This window comes from Vipera ursinii, assembly GCF_947247035.1.
Source record: "Vipera ursinii genome assembly, chromosome: Z".
Lineage (NCBI taxonomy): Eukaryota > Metazoa > Chordata > Lepidosauria > Squamata > Viperidae > Vipera > Vipera ursinii.
The window spans coordinates 108322715-108337825 of NC_139517.1; the positions used below are offsets into that span (position 1 = coordinate 108322715).

Consider the following 15111-nt stretch of genomic DNA (forward strand, 5'->3'; position numbering starts at 1 on the left):
GATATCTTTGTTCTTTCATCAAATATTAGCTAGCCCAACCCTGCATAGCCCAATGGTCAGTCAACATTGACTGAAATGTTACTGGATTAATTTCATTAGAAGTCCTACAGATGGTCTGAAAATTGCATTGTGATATCTGACCATTTGGGGCCATTTTTCAAGGAAGGTTCATAGGTGGAATGCAGGGCTTTTTTTCTCATAGAACGGAGTTCCGGCACCTTTTTTGGATGGAACCTTGTAGGGTAGGCAAGGCGGGTTGTATGACATGTGTGAGTTCCAGCACCTTTTTCTTTTACAAAAAAAGCACTGGTGGAATGTAAGCAGTTTGCTTCACTCAGCCCTCTTTCTGTCCTTAAATCCTAATCCTAAAAAGGAAGAATTCTGGTCCCCTTCTGCTGAGAGAACTCTTGCAAGTTTTTACAAAGTCAATTGGCCTTGATCCTTCAAAATTGTTTACCCTTCTTCTAAAGGAAGCTGGGCTTACTCCTAAAATAAGCAGAGGTAGCATTCTGAGTACAAGAAATGTTGCATCTTTATAAACTGGTTTGTAAATGATAACATTATGTGTAACATGCTGACTAAATCATACTTAATTTCACTGATTTAATGAGCCTATTCTAAATACGATTAAATCTAGACCCAACTTTATATAATTTTCTTTTATGTCCATGGAATATGAAAATAGGAGTGATATTCCCATATTTTCTTTTATATTTCACAATAAGGGGAACATCAATTCTCAGAGAGGTTCATAGTATATTATAAGTTAAAGGTAAAGGTTCCCCCACACATGCGTGCTAGTCGTTTCCAAATCTAGGGGCCGGTGCTCATCTCCGTTTCAAAGCCGAAGAGCCAGCGCTTGTCCGAGGACGTCTCCGTGGTCATGTGGCCGGCATGACTAGACGCCAAAGGCGCACGGAATGCTGTTACCTTCCCACCGTAGTGGTCCCTATTTTTCTACTTGCATTTTTACGTGCTTTCGAACTGCTAGGTTGACAGAAGCTGGGACGAGTAACAGGCGCTCACTCTGTTACGCGGCACTCGGGATTCGACCCGCCAAACTGCTGACCATCTGATCGACAAGCTCAGTGTCCTAACCCACAGAGCCACCGCGTCCCAATTTCCTAAATGAAGTTCCTATAGCAGCTGAAGAGATTTCTAGCTTGCTTTTGGGATGGTAACCTTTCTCTCTTTCTATTAGGTGATGCTCTCCTTAAAATTAATACATAGCTGTGAAACAGAACATAAAAATTGAAGGCAGCTTCACAAAATTAGAACCAAAATACAAACTGTAAGAAGCAAATTCCAGTGAGTTCCTGTAAGTGTGGCAAGGACTGAAACTTGCAAGGATGCAATGCAAATAAACACAGATTGCTTTTATATTATATTGCTTTATATTTCAAAGCAAACTGTACTGTGTTTAAACCATGGCTTATTGCATAAACTGGTCATAATTTGCTCTTCTCAAAATGGTGGCAAGAACTGACTTGCAGGTAGATCCTCCTAACAAGGATGTGGGCTAGAAATTTGTCAATACAATTTGTCAAGATAGAAGGAGAGATTTCGTGACTGTTTCTGGTTGCTTCCAATTGATAGGCTGGAGAAGCTGCAGGAAATTGAAACAAAGTTGCTGGGTTGAAAAGTGTGTCCTAAAATCACTAGTAAGCTTCTTTTACAAATAATCATCAACACAATAACTATTCGTTTAGTGACCAAAGTTACAATGGCACTGAAAACACTTATGGCCTTTTTTCACACTTACAATTATGGCAGCATCCCTGTGGTCATATGATCAAATCAGATGCTTGGAACTGTCATGTATTTATGATGACTGCAGTGTGTTGGGGCCACGTAATCATCTTTTGCAACCTTCTGACTACATGGCATGGGTCCGGATTACCTACGGCAGCACCTGAGGCCGGCGTCAACCTCCCTCCGTCCAGTGCGCTCCCACAGAGTGGGCCTCCTCAGGGTGCCTCCGATCAGAGAATGTCGATTGGTGGCCCCCAGGGGGAGGGCGTTCTCTGTGGGCACGCCAGACCTATGGAACCGCTTGCCGGTTGAGCTCCGGACGGCCCCCGACCTTCGCTCCTCCCGGCGCGATTTAAAAACCTATCTATTTGAACAATCTGGCCTGGTCTGATGGGTTTGGGGTTTGGATTTGGTTTTAACATTGTTTTAATTGAGCCTTGGTGGAGCAGTGGGCTAATGCCTCCTTAAGTAACACCAGCTGCCTGCAATTAGTGCAGGTTCGCATCCCACCAGGCTCAAGGTTGACTCAGCCTTCCATCCTTCCGAGGTAGGCAAAATGAGGACCCAGATTGTTGGGGGCAATTAAGCTGACTTTGTAATAACGCCGCTTGGGGTGTGTGTGAAAGCCCTAACAAGCAGGCATATACATAGAATGAAGGCTACTGCTAAGCTTGTAAGCCGCCCTGAGTCTTTGGAGAAGGACGGGATATAAATGGAATTAAAATAATAAAAAATAATTATTGTATTATATTGGGCATAATTATTTAATCTTTTTTAACTTTTGTATGTATATTTTGATATTTATTGCCCTGTATACCGCCCTGAGTCCTTCGGGAGAAGGGCGGTATAAAAATTTAATAAATAAATAAATAAAGTCAATGGGGAAGCCAGACTCACTTAAGAATTGTGTTACTAACTTAACAATTGCAGTGATTCATTTAACAACCCTGGCAAAAAAGGTTGTAAAATGGGGCAAAATCAACAAATGTTTTGCTTAGCAATTTTGGGCTCAGTTATGACTTAAGTCAAGAATTATTTGTATTTGAATCTTGGGCTTCCCCGTCCTATTATTATCCCCCCCCCCAAAATACTAGACCAGGGGTGTCAAACTCAATTTCATTGAGGGCCGCATCAGCATTGCGGTTGCCCTCAGAGGGCCGGATAGGTATGGCCAGGGTGGGCGTGGCCTACTGGGTGGGCATGGCCAGCTCTACATCGTTTGCATCAAGGGTGCCTATGGGGGCCTGGGCAGGAGTGGGACAGATCTGAGGGTCTCTGGCAGAAGGAGGGTCTCTGGGCCAGGGCCAAGGAAGTGGGGGCCGTTCCCTCACTGTTTCCAGGATGGCTTCGCGGGCCGCATGAAAGCACTTAGTGGGCCGGATCTGGCCCCCGGGCCTTGTGTTTGACATGTCTGTACTAGACAGACTCTTAAGAAGTCTTCAGACACTAGAATGATCAATACAGTATGGCAATTCCCAGTTAAATACTAGCTATTGATAATTTGTGCAATATTTCTTCAAAGTCGTCAGCAAAATGCTTGTGTATTTCTTAAGTGCATATTTTGGGTAAAAAAAATCTTAGATTTAGAGATGAATTATCACCTTCTACCTTATATTTTAATGCCAGCAACAACATATTACCAAAGCTACGAAACAATTCTGTGTCTAGAGAATATTCACCCTGAAGTCACTCCTTCTGTGCAGTTAGGCTTATTTAGAAGCACACATAGCACTAATCTGTTCTGCCAATAAATCAATCAGGCACTTTAAAATTTCTATCAAAATAGAAGTATTTAATAAAAATGTGTATAATGTAAAGTTTAAAGTACAGTGGGACAAAAAAGTATTTAATCAGCCACCAATTGTGCAGGTTCTCCCACTTAAAAAGGTGAGAGAGTCCTGTAATTTTCATCATAGGTATACCTCAACTATGAGAGACAAAATGGGGGGAAAGAATCCAGGAAATCACATTGTAGGATTTCTAATGAATTAATTCGTACATTCCTCGGTAAATAAGTATTTGGTCACCTGCAAACAAGCAAGATTTCTGGCTCTCACAGACCTGTAACTTCTTCTTTAAGGGGCTCCTCTGTCCTCCACTTGTTACCTGTATGAATGGCACCTGGTTGAACTTGTTATCAGTATAAAAGACACCAGTCCACAACCTCAAACAGTCACACTCCAAACTCCACTATGGCCAAGACCAAAAAGCTGTCGAAGGACACCAGAAACAAAATTGTAGACCTGCACCATCCTGGGAAGACTGAATTTGCAATAGGCAAGCAGCTTGGTGTGAAGAAATCAACTGTGGGAGCAATTATTAGAAAATGGAAGACATACAAGACCACTGATAATCTCCCTCGTTCTGGGGCTCCACGCAAGATCTCACCCCGTGGGGTCAAAATGATCACAAGAACGGTGAGCAAAAATCCCAGAACCACACGGGGGGACCTAGTGAATGACCTGCAGAGAGCTGGGACCAAAGTAACAAAGGCTACCATCAGGGACTCAAATCCTGCAGTGCCAGAAGTGTCCCCCTGCTTAAGCCAGTACATGTTGGGCCCGTCTGAAGTTTGCTAGAGAGCATTTGGATGATCCAGAACAGCATTGGGAGAATGTCATATGGTCAGATGAAACCAAAGTAGAAGTTTTTGGTAAAAACTCAACTCGTCATGTTTGGAGGAGAAAGAATGCTGACTTGCATCCAAAGAACACTATACCTACTGTGAAGCATGGGGGTAGAAACATCATGCTTTGGGTCTGTTTTTCTGCAAAGGGACCAGGACGACTGATACGTGTAAAGGAAAGAATGAATGGGGCCATGTATCATGAGATTTTGAGTGAATTTGAGATTTTGCCCTTCCATCAGCAAGGGCATTGAAGATGAAACGTGGCTGGGTCTTCCAGCATGACAATGATCCCAAACACACCGCCCGGGCAACGAAGGAGTGGCTTCGTAAGAAGCATTTCAAGGTCCTGGAGTGGCCTAGCCAGTCTCCAGATCTCAACCCCATAGAAAACCTTTGGAGGGAGTTGAAAGTCCGTGTTGCCCAGCGACAGCCCCAAAACATCACTGCTCTAGAGGAGATCTGCATGGAGGAATGGGCCAAAATACCAGCAACAGTGTGTGCAAACCTTGTGAAGACTTACAGAAAACATTTGACCTCTGTCATTGCCAACAAAGGGTAAATAACAAAGTATTGAGATGAACTTTTGTTATTGACCAAATATTTATTTTCCACCATAATTTGCAAATAAATTCGTTAGAAATCCTACAATGTGATTTCCTGGATTCTTTCCCTCCATTTTGTCTCTCATAGTTGAGGTATACCTATGATGAAAATTACAGGCCTCTCTCATCTTTTTAAGTGGGAGAACTTGCACAATTGGTGGCTGACTAAATACTTTTTTGTCCCACTATATATACATTTCAGAGTGAAAGAATACAAAGGTTTGCAAAGCACAATCAGTCCTAAGAAGTATACATAGATAGTCCTTGACTTTTGACCACAATTGAGCCTGACATTTCTGCTAGTGAGAGAGTTGTTAAGTAAGTTTTCCCTCATTTTATGACCTTTAATGCCACAGTTGTTAGGTGAATCTCCGTAGTTTTTAATTTATTGACATGGTTGTTAAATGAATCTGCCTTCCCTGTTGACTTTGCTTGTTGGAAGGTTGCAAAAGGTGATCAAATGACCCCATGACATGGCAACAGTCAAAAATAGTTGCCAAGCATCTAAATTTTGTTCACGTGATCAGGGGGATGCTACAACAATCATAAGTGTGAAAAACAACCATAAGTCACTTTTTTCAGTGCCACTGTTAACTTCAAATGATCACTAAATAAATGGTTGTAAGTAGGGAATTAGCTGTATCTTAGAAGAGACATATTTTTTTGCAAAAGAAAACAAGATTCTTCTAAAAAAAGAGAATATTCTTTTCTTCAGCTGCTTTTTTTCATCTGGCCATTTTCATAATTTAAATCGTGTGATGGTACAATCTCATAAAAATTAGCCACATCAAAAGAAGTGCAGTCCTTGACTTAGTCCTTGATTTAGAATTGTGACCATAATTTCCATTGCTAAGCAAAGTGGTTAAGTGAGTTGCACCCAATTTACAACCTTTTCCCATGGTTGTTAAATGAATCATAATAGTTGTTAAGTGAATCACATGGTCATTAAGAAAATCTGGCTTCCCCTATTTATTTTGCTCGTTGGAAACATGCTGGAAAGGCTGCAAATGGCAATCACAGAACCCTGGGACAATCATAAATACATGGTTGCTAAGTGCCCATATTTTAATCACATGACTATGGGAAGGCAGATGTAAGTGCAAGGAGTGATCACAAATCACTTTTTTTCGGGAGATTGTAACCTCAAACAGTTGCTAAATCAGGGCTTTTCAACCTTTTCACCCATTGTACCACTTTTAGGATATGCCAACATCCGAGTACCACCAGTTACCTAACAAGGTGTCAAAAACTTGATGACAAAAAAAGAAAAAGGAAAATAATGATGAAGTACAGGTAGTCCTCGACTTATAACAGTTCACTTAGTGACTGTTCGAAGTTACAATGGCACTGAAAAAAGTGCCCCCCAAGCCACAGCCAAGCAAAACACTTGCCTGCCCGCCTGGCAGAGCACTTCCTCCTGTCCGAGATTTTCATTGTTCTGAGCATTTCTGTTGAGGATTGGCAGTGGGGGTGGGGTGGTGTTTGGTTTTTATTCCCCCCATCTGCTGGGTGGTTGCAGCAGGTTTTGGTCACTTCACATGACCCTGGGACACTGTGACCATCATAAATATGAATCAGTCAGAATGTAAATCACAAGATCCTGAGGATGCTGCAACATTCCAGCTGATCGGCGCTTCCAGCTGGAGCCTGGCAATGATCCTGGCACTTCCGCTGTGCTCTGACAGCCCTGCAGCTCCAGTCGTCTCTCATTCAGGCTTGTGCGGTGCTACCACCAGTTCAGCTCATTCCCCTCCCCTGCTATCACTTTTCTAGGATGGTTGTGTACCACCTGCCAGGTGTCAATGTACCACAGGCGGTACCCGTACCACTGGTTGAAAAGCCCCGTGCTAAATGAATAATAATAAGTCAAGGACTACCCATAAAGATGTGCAAAATTTACTCCTTCTGCCTAAACCCAGGGGTAGGCAACCTTGGCTCTTTTATGACTCATGGACTTCAACTCCCAGAATTCCTGATTCAGCATGGCTGGCTCAGGAATTCTGGGAGTTGAAATCCACAAGTCATAAAAGAGCCAAGGTTGCCTACCCCTGGCCTACACTATGCAGTTTTCTGAGCAGCATTATAAAAATATATTCTTTTAGGATGTTTTTAAACAATTACCATCCCTGATATTCCTTGCTAATCTCCCCTCCAAGTACAACCCAGACCAAATCTTCATGGTTTCCAAGCCCAAACTTGGAATATGCAACATTCACAAGGATGTTTATTTTTCAATAAACACATATGAAGATTAGTCTGTGATTCATGTGTTCAGAAGGCAGCAATATTTATTATTTATAAAGTATCATTGAATATTGAAACACTTATGGTACCTTTTATAAGCATCTTCTTGAGAACCTCCAAATCATATCTCTAAAGAACAGTACAATCTTCCACCCAACTCTTTCTGAAAGTAGGATTGTTTTATTCCAGTCAAACAATGTAAAGAATTAGTGAGAAAAAACTAAGAATGGCTCCACCTCCTTTTTTCATGTGTTATGCAAGAAGACACTATCCCGTGTAAACACTATCCCGTGTAACTTCTCCAGGTCATGGGGGATTGGGGGGGGGAAGGGAAGCTGTGTAAATAAACCCTCTACCAGAACTGATGCGATTAAAGTGATTGATGCATGAATGCAGATCCTGAATGAGTGGCTTTTAAGGGACGGGGAGGGGGGATGTGTCTCTGCTATCATTGTATTCTGAATCATATTCACTAGGAATTAGTGATAAACTTTTGTGCCCACAAGAGGATTGTGTTACACTCTATTTGGAAGAGTATTGAGATCACTCTATGCTGTACTTTAGTTAAACTGCACAACCTCAGGCGGATCTAGCCCCAGGCTACCTACAGCAGGTCCTTACAATAGTTCATTTAGTGATCTTTCAAAGTTATAACAGCACTGGAAAAAATGATTTATGACAGTTTTTCATACTTACAACCTTCGTAGCATTCATATAATCATGTGATCATAATTCTGATGCTTGGCAACTGGTTCATACTTATGACTGTTGCTGTGTGCCTTAGATTATGTGATCACCTTTTGCAACCTTTTGGGAGCAAAATCAATGGGGAAGCCAGATTCACTTACTGTAACAACCATGTTACTAAATTATCAACTGCAACGATTCACTTAACAACTGCAGCGAAAAAGGTCATAAAATGGGGCAAAACTCACTTAACAAATAATGTTGGGCTCAATTGTGGTCGTAAGTCGAGGATTACCTGTATTACTCAGAGCGAGAGCGAGAGAGGTGGGGGGGGGGACAAAAAAACAAGCCCCGTCGCCTTCTATGGGTGGATGGTGAGCAATGCCCTGTTAAACCTGCCCCCCAACTCGTGGCAAGGAACTTATTTCCAGCATGCAGCTTCATAGCTCCATTTCGGTTCAAACGTGATTTCATTCTGAGTACGCTAGCGACGAAATACTAAAATGCCCCCGGTCATCTAAGCTACCGATCGAGGCGGGAGAGGCAGAGGCTGAAGTCCAGGAAGGTGGGGAAGGGGGTCAGGTGAGCGAAGCGTGGTCGGACGAGATGCCTAGGGTGCTGAAGGGAGTGGGAGGGGAGCCGGGCCGTCTATTGCGCCTGCAACAGCTATTTGCGGCAGGCCGATCCGGGAGGGGGGGAAGTTTTCATTTACCACGACCCCTCGTGCGCTGCTTCTCGGCGCCTCTGCCACGCTAGTCCTGCTGCTCAGCCCCGCCATCTTCACAAGGGGCTGGACAAAGCCTTGAGGAGGGAGAACAGAGAGGCCGGGAGGAGGAGGAGGAGGAGGAGGAGGAGGGCGGGACGCAGGGGGAGGAAAACGTGAGCGCTGAGCCCGGCCTCCTTCCTCGCTCAGATCGGATGTGGTGAGCTGCAGGAGTGGAAGGCAGCGGCGGCGCCGCGCTCAGGCTGGAGGAAAGAAAAAGCTACTGCCAAACAAACCGGTGCGAGGAGGGAAGTCTGTGCCGCAACTCCTAGTTGCTTGACGCGATTTCTCCCTCTTCCCGGTCCCCGGCCGAGCTCCGTGACTCAGGCTTGGCTCGCCTCTTCCTCCACCGCGTAATGAGGCAGAGGCAGAGGCAGAGCCGGCTTCTTGGGGGAGAGAGGTCTCTTCCCGGCAAAGCCCCGTTTCTAATCACGTTTGAGCCGGGATTACGTTTGCCTGGTCTCCTATTGCCCGGCACCTCCCTCGCTCTTCTCGCCATCCTAGAAACGGATCGGCTATGGAGTGATAAAAGGCTGGTGACGCTGGTCCGTTGAATAAACCAAAACGTCAGGATATAAGCCTGGCTAGATTCGTGCAGTGTGCCAAGCCAGAAACAATCAGTGTGGCTTAATTCAGTGTGTGAACCTAATCAAAAATGTCTAGGCTTTCATGAGGGTTCATAGTACATAATTGAATAGATCTTTGACCTGGCTTTTATACACCTAGCCTCGCTGGACGAGTTGCATTTCACTACAATGCTCAGTTATAATAATATGGTTTATTTGGCTTTGACTTACTGCAAGCCACAGCCTAGCTCAGCTACCTAACTCTATTGGTTCAGCCAGCCTTGTTAATGGCCTGTCTTAAACTGGTATGAGTCAAAATAAACCAAGCAGAAGAGAGGGCATTAAACTCTGTAAAACTTTACAACTTCTTAGCATTCCCCTAAAGAAGATGAAATATAAGACCCTCTGATGAGGCCCAAATAAAAGTTTGCTCACTTTTATTCTTTTACTACAATAATAGGGCAAACGAGCCAGTTCCAATCCCTGGCAGTTCTATATGTAAATAAAAATGGAGTGACATTCTTTGGATTCTCAGAATGTATTTTGTCCAACTTCCTGGGGAGGGAGAATTGAATAAGAATGTTTGCCTTGTGACTGTAGTCAAATGGTTTTCATTATGACATTTTTTCCTCTATATTCAGCAATACTGATGACCTTCCTGAAAGAATACACATCTGTTTTAATGGAATGAGAGCAGTTTTGATAGATGCTTCATTGTGCCTGAAGTAAAGAAGACTTTGCCATTATAATCAATATAATAAAAGAAGACATTCCATAAGAATTGATTGATGACTATGTGCTGTCAAGTGAGTGTTGACTCTAGCAACCACACAGATTTTTTTCTCTGGAACGATCTGCTCCCAACTTAGCCCTTCAGGTCTTCCAACAGTGTTGCTGTAACTGAGTCCATCCACCTTGCTGCTAGCCATCCTCTTTTCTTGTCTTACTTATTTCTCAGTATAACAGATTTTTCAAGAAAGCTAGGTTTTCACATATGTATCCAAAATATGATCATTTGAGCCTGGTTATATGTTTCTTGAGTAAAAACTCTGGACTGATTTGTCCTAGGATTCATTGTACTTGGATAGCTTTCTGTCATGAGTTTCAAAGCCCTTTATGTAGAATTATTCAGATTCATTTTGATTCAGACTCGCCATAGCTGAAGCCTGTCATTGGTGTACACATACTAAATCCATAAATGTGTCTTCTCTGATTTTAATATAGGTGAGTCTAGCCACTATAGTTTGTAAACTTGGGTTTATGATTTAGTAGCTTGCATGAAACTGGCCAATTTAAGTTCACTGAACAAAATGTGCTTAAATAAAGCATGCCCTAATGTAATTGTGAACCAGGATACAGTTTGAATTTGAATTTGAATTTTATTGAATTTATATACTGCCCTTTCCTGTAGTATTCAGGACGGTTTACAGGGTATATAAAACATCAATACAAAAGTTAAGAGCAATTAAAAAAGATTAAACTAAATCCCTGAAAAAAATATATTAAACCCCAGTTAAAACCCAAATTAAAACTCAGCCTGGGCCAGAAAGCTTGAAGAGCCAGGTCTTCAGGTCTCGGCGAAATGATCGAAAGTCGGGGGCAGTCCTAAGCTCCACGGGCATCTGGTTCCAAAGGGCAGGCGCCCCCACAGAGAAGGCCCTCCCCCTGGGTGTTATCCGCCGGCATTCTTTTACCGCCGGCACCCTGAGAAGGCCCTCCCTGTGGGAGCGCACAGGACGAAGGGAACTTGATGCCGGCAGCAGGTGTTCCCTCAGATATCCTGGACCCAAGCCATTTAGGGGTTTATAGGTCATCACCAGCACCTTGAATCTCACCCGGAGGGCAACCGGAAGCCAATGCAGCTCGCGGAGCAGAGGTGTTACATGGGAGTAACAGGAAACCCCCATCACAACTCGTGTGGCTGCATTTTGCACCAGCTGAAGCCTCTGAGTGGTCCTCAAGGGCAGCCCCATGTAGAGAGCATTTACAGTAGTCTAAACGGAAGGTCACGAGTGCATGAGTGACTGTGCGTAGGGCATCTCGGTCTAGATAGGGTCGCAACTGGCACACCAGGTGAACCTGTGCAAAAGTTGTCCTAAAGCTATGACCATTTGTTCAGCGACCATTCAAAATTATGATAGTGCTGAATGTAAGGACTTAGAGCCTCAGTCCAAAGTTACAATTACTGCCCTATGGTCATATGAACAAAATTTAGGTACCTGGCAATCAACTGCAAGGACAATGCAGTGCATTCCCTCTGCCTATCTCCTCCCCTGCCATCATGCCCCACTGGGTCTGCACAGGGCTTGGTCTTGCTTCCTACCTCACTGGTTCCTGCACCCTCCTTCCCAATCCCTGATTACTAATGGGTAAATCTCCTTCTGAAAGTAGTCATTCCACTGTTCAGCTCCCTCTACATGCATCTTCTCTGAAGCGAATGCTATTTTGGGAGCAGCTGCAATTAATCTCTTGTTGGGGAAGGAGACTAAGCCATTATGCTTTTTGGTCTCCCTAGAGTCCACATGGCACTGTCCTGGAAATTGGTGCCTTTTGCAAGCAACCACAATTCATTGCAGCCGCTCCCCAAATGATTCTTGCTTCTAGAATGGCACCACATGGCGTCCATTGTGTATGAGGAAGGCCTCATGGTGGAGCAGCTGCAGGGACCCTGTGGTGTGGAAGCCATGGCTTGTGGGGACCCAGTGGGACAGGTAATTAGGACTAAGGCATGCAGCAAGGGGAGGGAAGCAGAGCAGGTGCCTCAGGGTAGGGCAGGCCTTGAGATGCCTATGATCTGCCATGTGTGAAGTGGGGTGGTGCTGTAGTACTGGCTGGACCAGTGCTAGGCCTCCCAGGGCCTCCCCTACATCTGAGGCATTCTGTGCTCTGCTTAACAACCCACACAATTACTTAATAACTGCATCAGAAAGAGTAGAGATGGGGGTCATTAAGCAAGGCAATCATGTAAGCATCTCACTTAACAACCATCAAACTTGTGACTGTAATTGACAGACTCCATTATGGGTCTAAGTTGAGGACTAACTGTATATGCTTTCTGATGATTAAAGATCTAGAGCAGAGTTCCCCAACTTTTTTGGCTTTGCACAAATGGGGATGTGGGGATGTGCACACGCACAAACGCATGTACTTGCCTGCCACTTCCGTGGCCCAGTTCTGAAAATCTCAAGGCCCAGAACTGGGCCATGGCCTGGGAGTTGGGGACCCCTGTCTAGACCACTTCTCCTACAGTGAAAATACAGCATTGAAAGCTTGGGGGCTAGAAAGGATACGTTGGGGATATGACAGAGTTTTATGGAACTAAGCATGGCAAATGAGATAATTTTATACTTTTCTTTGCAGCATTGGAAACTCAAAAGACATACAATGACATTGAATGAGAACTAATAAAATGAACTTCTAGTTCAGACAGGCTTAGCATATTTCAACTTTTAGAAAAAACAGTATGGATATTATTGTGAGTTATTTTATAAAATGCACATTTAATGTACAAAATGTATTGATGTGGCCCTCCCCAAAATTGGTGTTAAACACTAATGGGATAGATACAGCAAAACGTTAGTATCCAAGGGTAGTAGCATATGCTTACCTCAAAGACTTGACTAAGTGTATTTAACAGCAAATGATTCATTATATCGTTATATATCTGGGACTGAATCAGTGTTGCTAGTCTGGAAGCAGTAAGCCCAAAACCCAAAATTCATCCTAATAATGAACAAGAACTAGTATATGGAACTGAAGCAATATTTCAAAAATAGCAATTAAACCTTGTACTCTTGGAATACAAGAGCAGCCTTTGCTAAGTTTCTGAGTGATTCAGCATGCTTGTCTCAAAGAGGACACCAAGTCTATCATGATTCAAGGTAGCTTGCCCCTTCAAATGTTCAAGTGATCTCCAAATTAAAAAAACAAACCACAAAATTCTATAGGACAAATATACCAAACATTGATTTGAAAATAGCTGAAACATGAAAACATTCTTTGCTGTAATAATAGCATAATTTGATTTGTTTGGTGGTTTTATTAGCTAAAAAAATCTAAATATTGAATTAAAGTTGGGATTAGAACAGTGTTTCAACATCAAAACATTATGCAGTTATAAACCATTGGACATTATGAAATTAAAAATCTGACATTTATAGGCCAGTGTTGGTTATAAAATCAAAATTTGCTATGAAAGAACATTTATTTGTAAAATAAATTGATATTGAATGAACTGTTGAAAATTGGGACTATAGCATGTTTCAGCATCAAAATATTGCGCAATTATAAACCGCTGACAATTATGAAATTAAAAATCTGACATTTGTAGGCCAGTGTTGGCTATAAATTCGAAATTCTCTGCCACTTATATCAACATTTGCTATGAAAGAATATCTATTTGTAAAACCAATGATAGTTTCAAAATAAAACTTATCTAAAACTAAAGCTATCTAAAACTGAAACCATATAAAACATTATGCTATTTAGTAGACCACTCAGCCCCCAGAATGGTGCTTTGGGGCCAGGTGGCCCTATGTGTGCTATCTGTTCTCTCCTCCTGCTCATCAATCAGGAGCCAACAGGACCTCTTTCCTTGAACCATGGGAAACTGTTGCTTGAGTCTTCCCTGATATGTCCATTGCTACTATTGCTACTATAAACAAATCCTAGATATTTTCAAAGACATTTTTTCCTACCAGAGAATTATTGCCATGAAAACAGGATATTGCCATAAAAATCTAGACATGTGGTTATCTTAAACTGTTGAATTACTTTGAAAGAAAACAGAACAAATTCTGTTAATAAGCTATTGCTGTCTACCATGACAGCTGTAAATTGTCACAAGAATCAAAGGTAGCTTGCCTTAAATAGTACAGGTAAATGAAAAGGGATCACTACCTTAATAACCATGCTGCGTTTTTGGCTGCGTTTCCTTTTACTGCCCCTAGATTCATTGTTTTGTAGGGAGGTTAGATATAGCTTTTATATGAATTGATGACTATGAATTATGTTCATAGTAATATGTTGTACTACTTATACATTCATTGTTATAGCAGGTCGAAGCAATTTGAGAAAATGTTTGTTCCAGAATTGTGATACCATGATGATGAAGCTGGTTTCCTTAGGATAAGGCAATAATAATAATAATAATAATAATAATAATAATAATAATAATAATAATAATAATAATAATAATGATGATGACGATGATGATGGAAGGGACCTTGGAGGTCATCTAGGCAGGAAACCGTATATCATTTCAGACAAATGGCTGTCCAGTCTCTTTTTAAAAACTTCCAGTGTTGGAGCATTCACCGCTTCTGGAGGCAGGTTGTTCCACTGGTTAATTATTCTAACAGTCAGGAAGTTTCTCCTCTATTGCACAAAGAATCTGACCTTGCAGATTTTCCAAATGCAGAAAACCTGACTACCTAATTTGTAATGGAGTGAGTGGATGGGTTCGAGCTTCCAAGGTATTGAGGTCTCTACTGTGTCCACTACAGCCTGCAGATTCGACTTAAGCTATTGCTGACTCCTGTGTGGGGCTGGCAGTTGTATGATGAGTTAGATCAAGAAAAAGACCAGTGTCTCATTGTGAGAGGTGTAGCCTTGAAGAAAGTTATAGCATAGTTCCTCCTCAAGAAGCTGTTCTGGATCTAGCTATATTGTATTGCTATCACCAGCTTTATAACCTTCATTTTTGAGGCAAGTTCTCAAGGTGGTAGGAGTGGTTCTGTGGAAGAAATTTTTCTAGGTTCAGGCCTGGGCATGAAAGAGAAACTGCTTAGTCAGGAGTACGGGAGTACATTTGTCATGTCTGGATGAGTGGAGCGTGCCCCCTTGGTGATTTTTGGCCTCTCAACTGCC

General features: G+C 42.5%; 1 protein-coding gene across 1 annotated transcript in view; it reads right to left on the reverse strand.

The window, feature by feature from the left end:
- Positions 1–8697, reverse strand: part of PRTFDC1 (phosphoribosyl transferase domain containing 1) — a 78797-nt gene extending 70100 nt beyond the window's left edge. The window contains exon 1 of the mRNA XM_083376195.1: positions 8627–8697. Coding sequence (XP_083232321.1) covers positions 8627–8692 — 66 coding nt within the window. The 5' untranslated portion in view covers positions 8693–8697. The remainder of the gene's footprint in view (positions 1–8626) is intronic.
- Positions 8698–15111: the final 6414 nt, after the last annotated feature.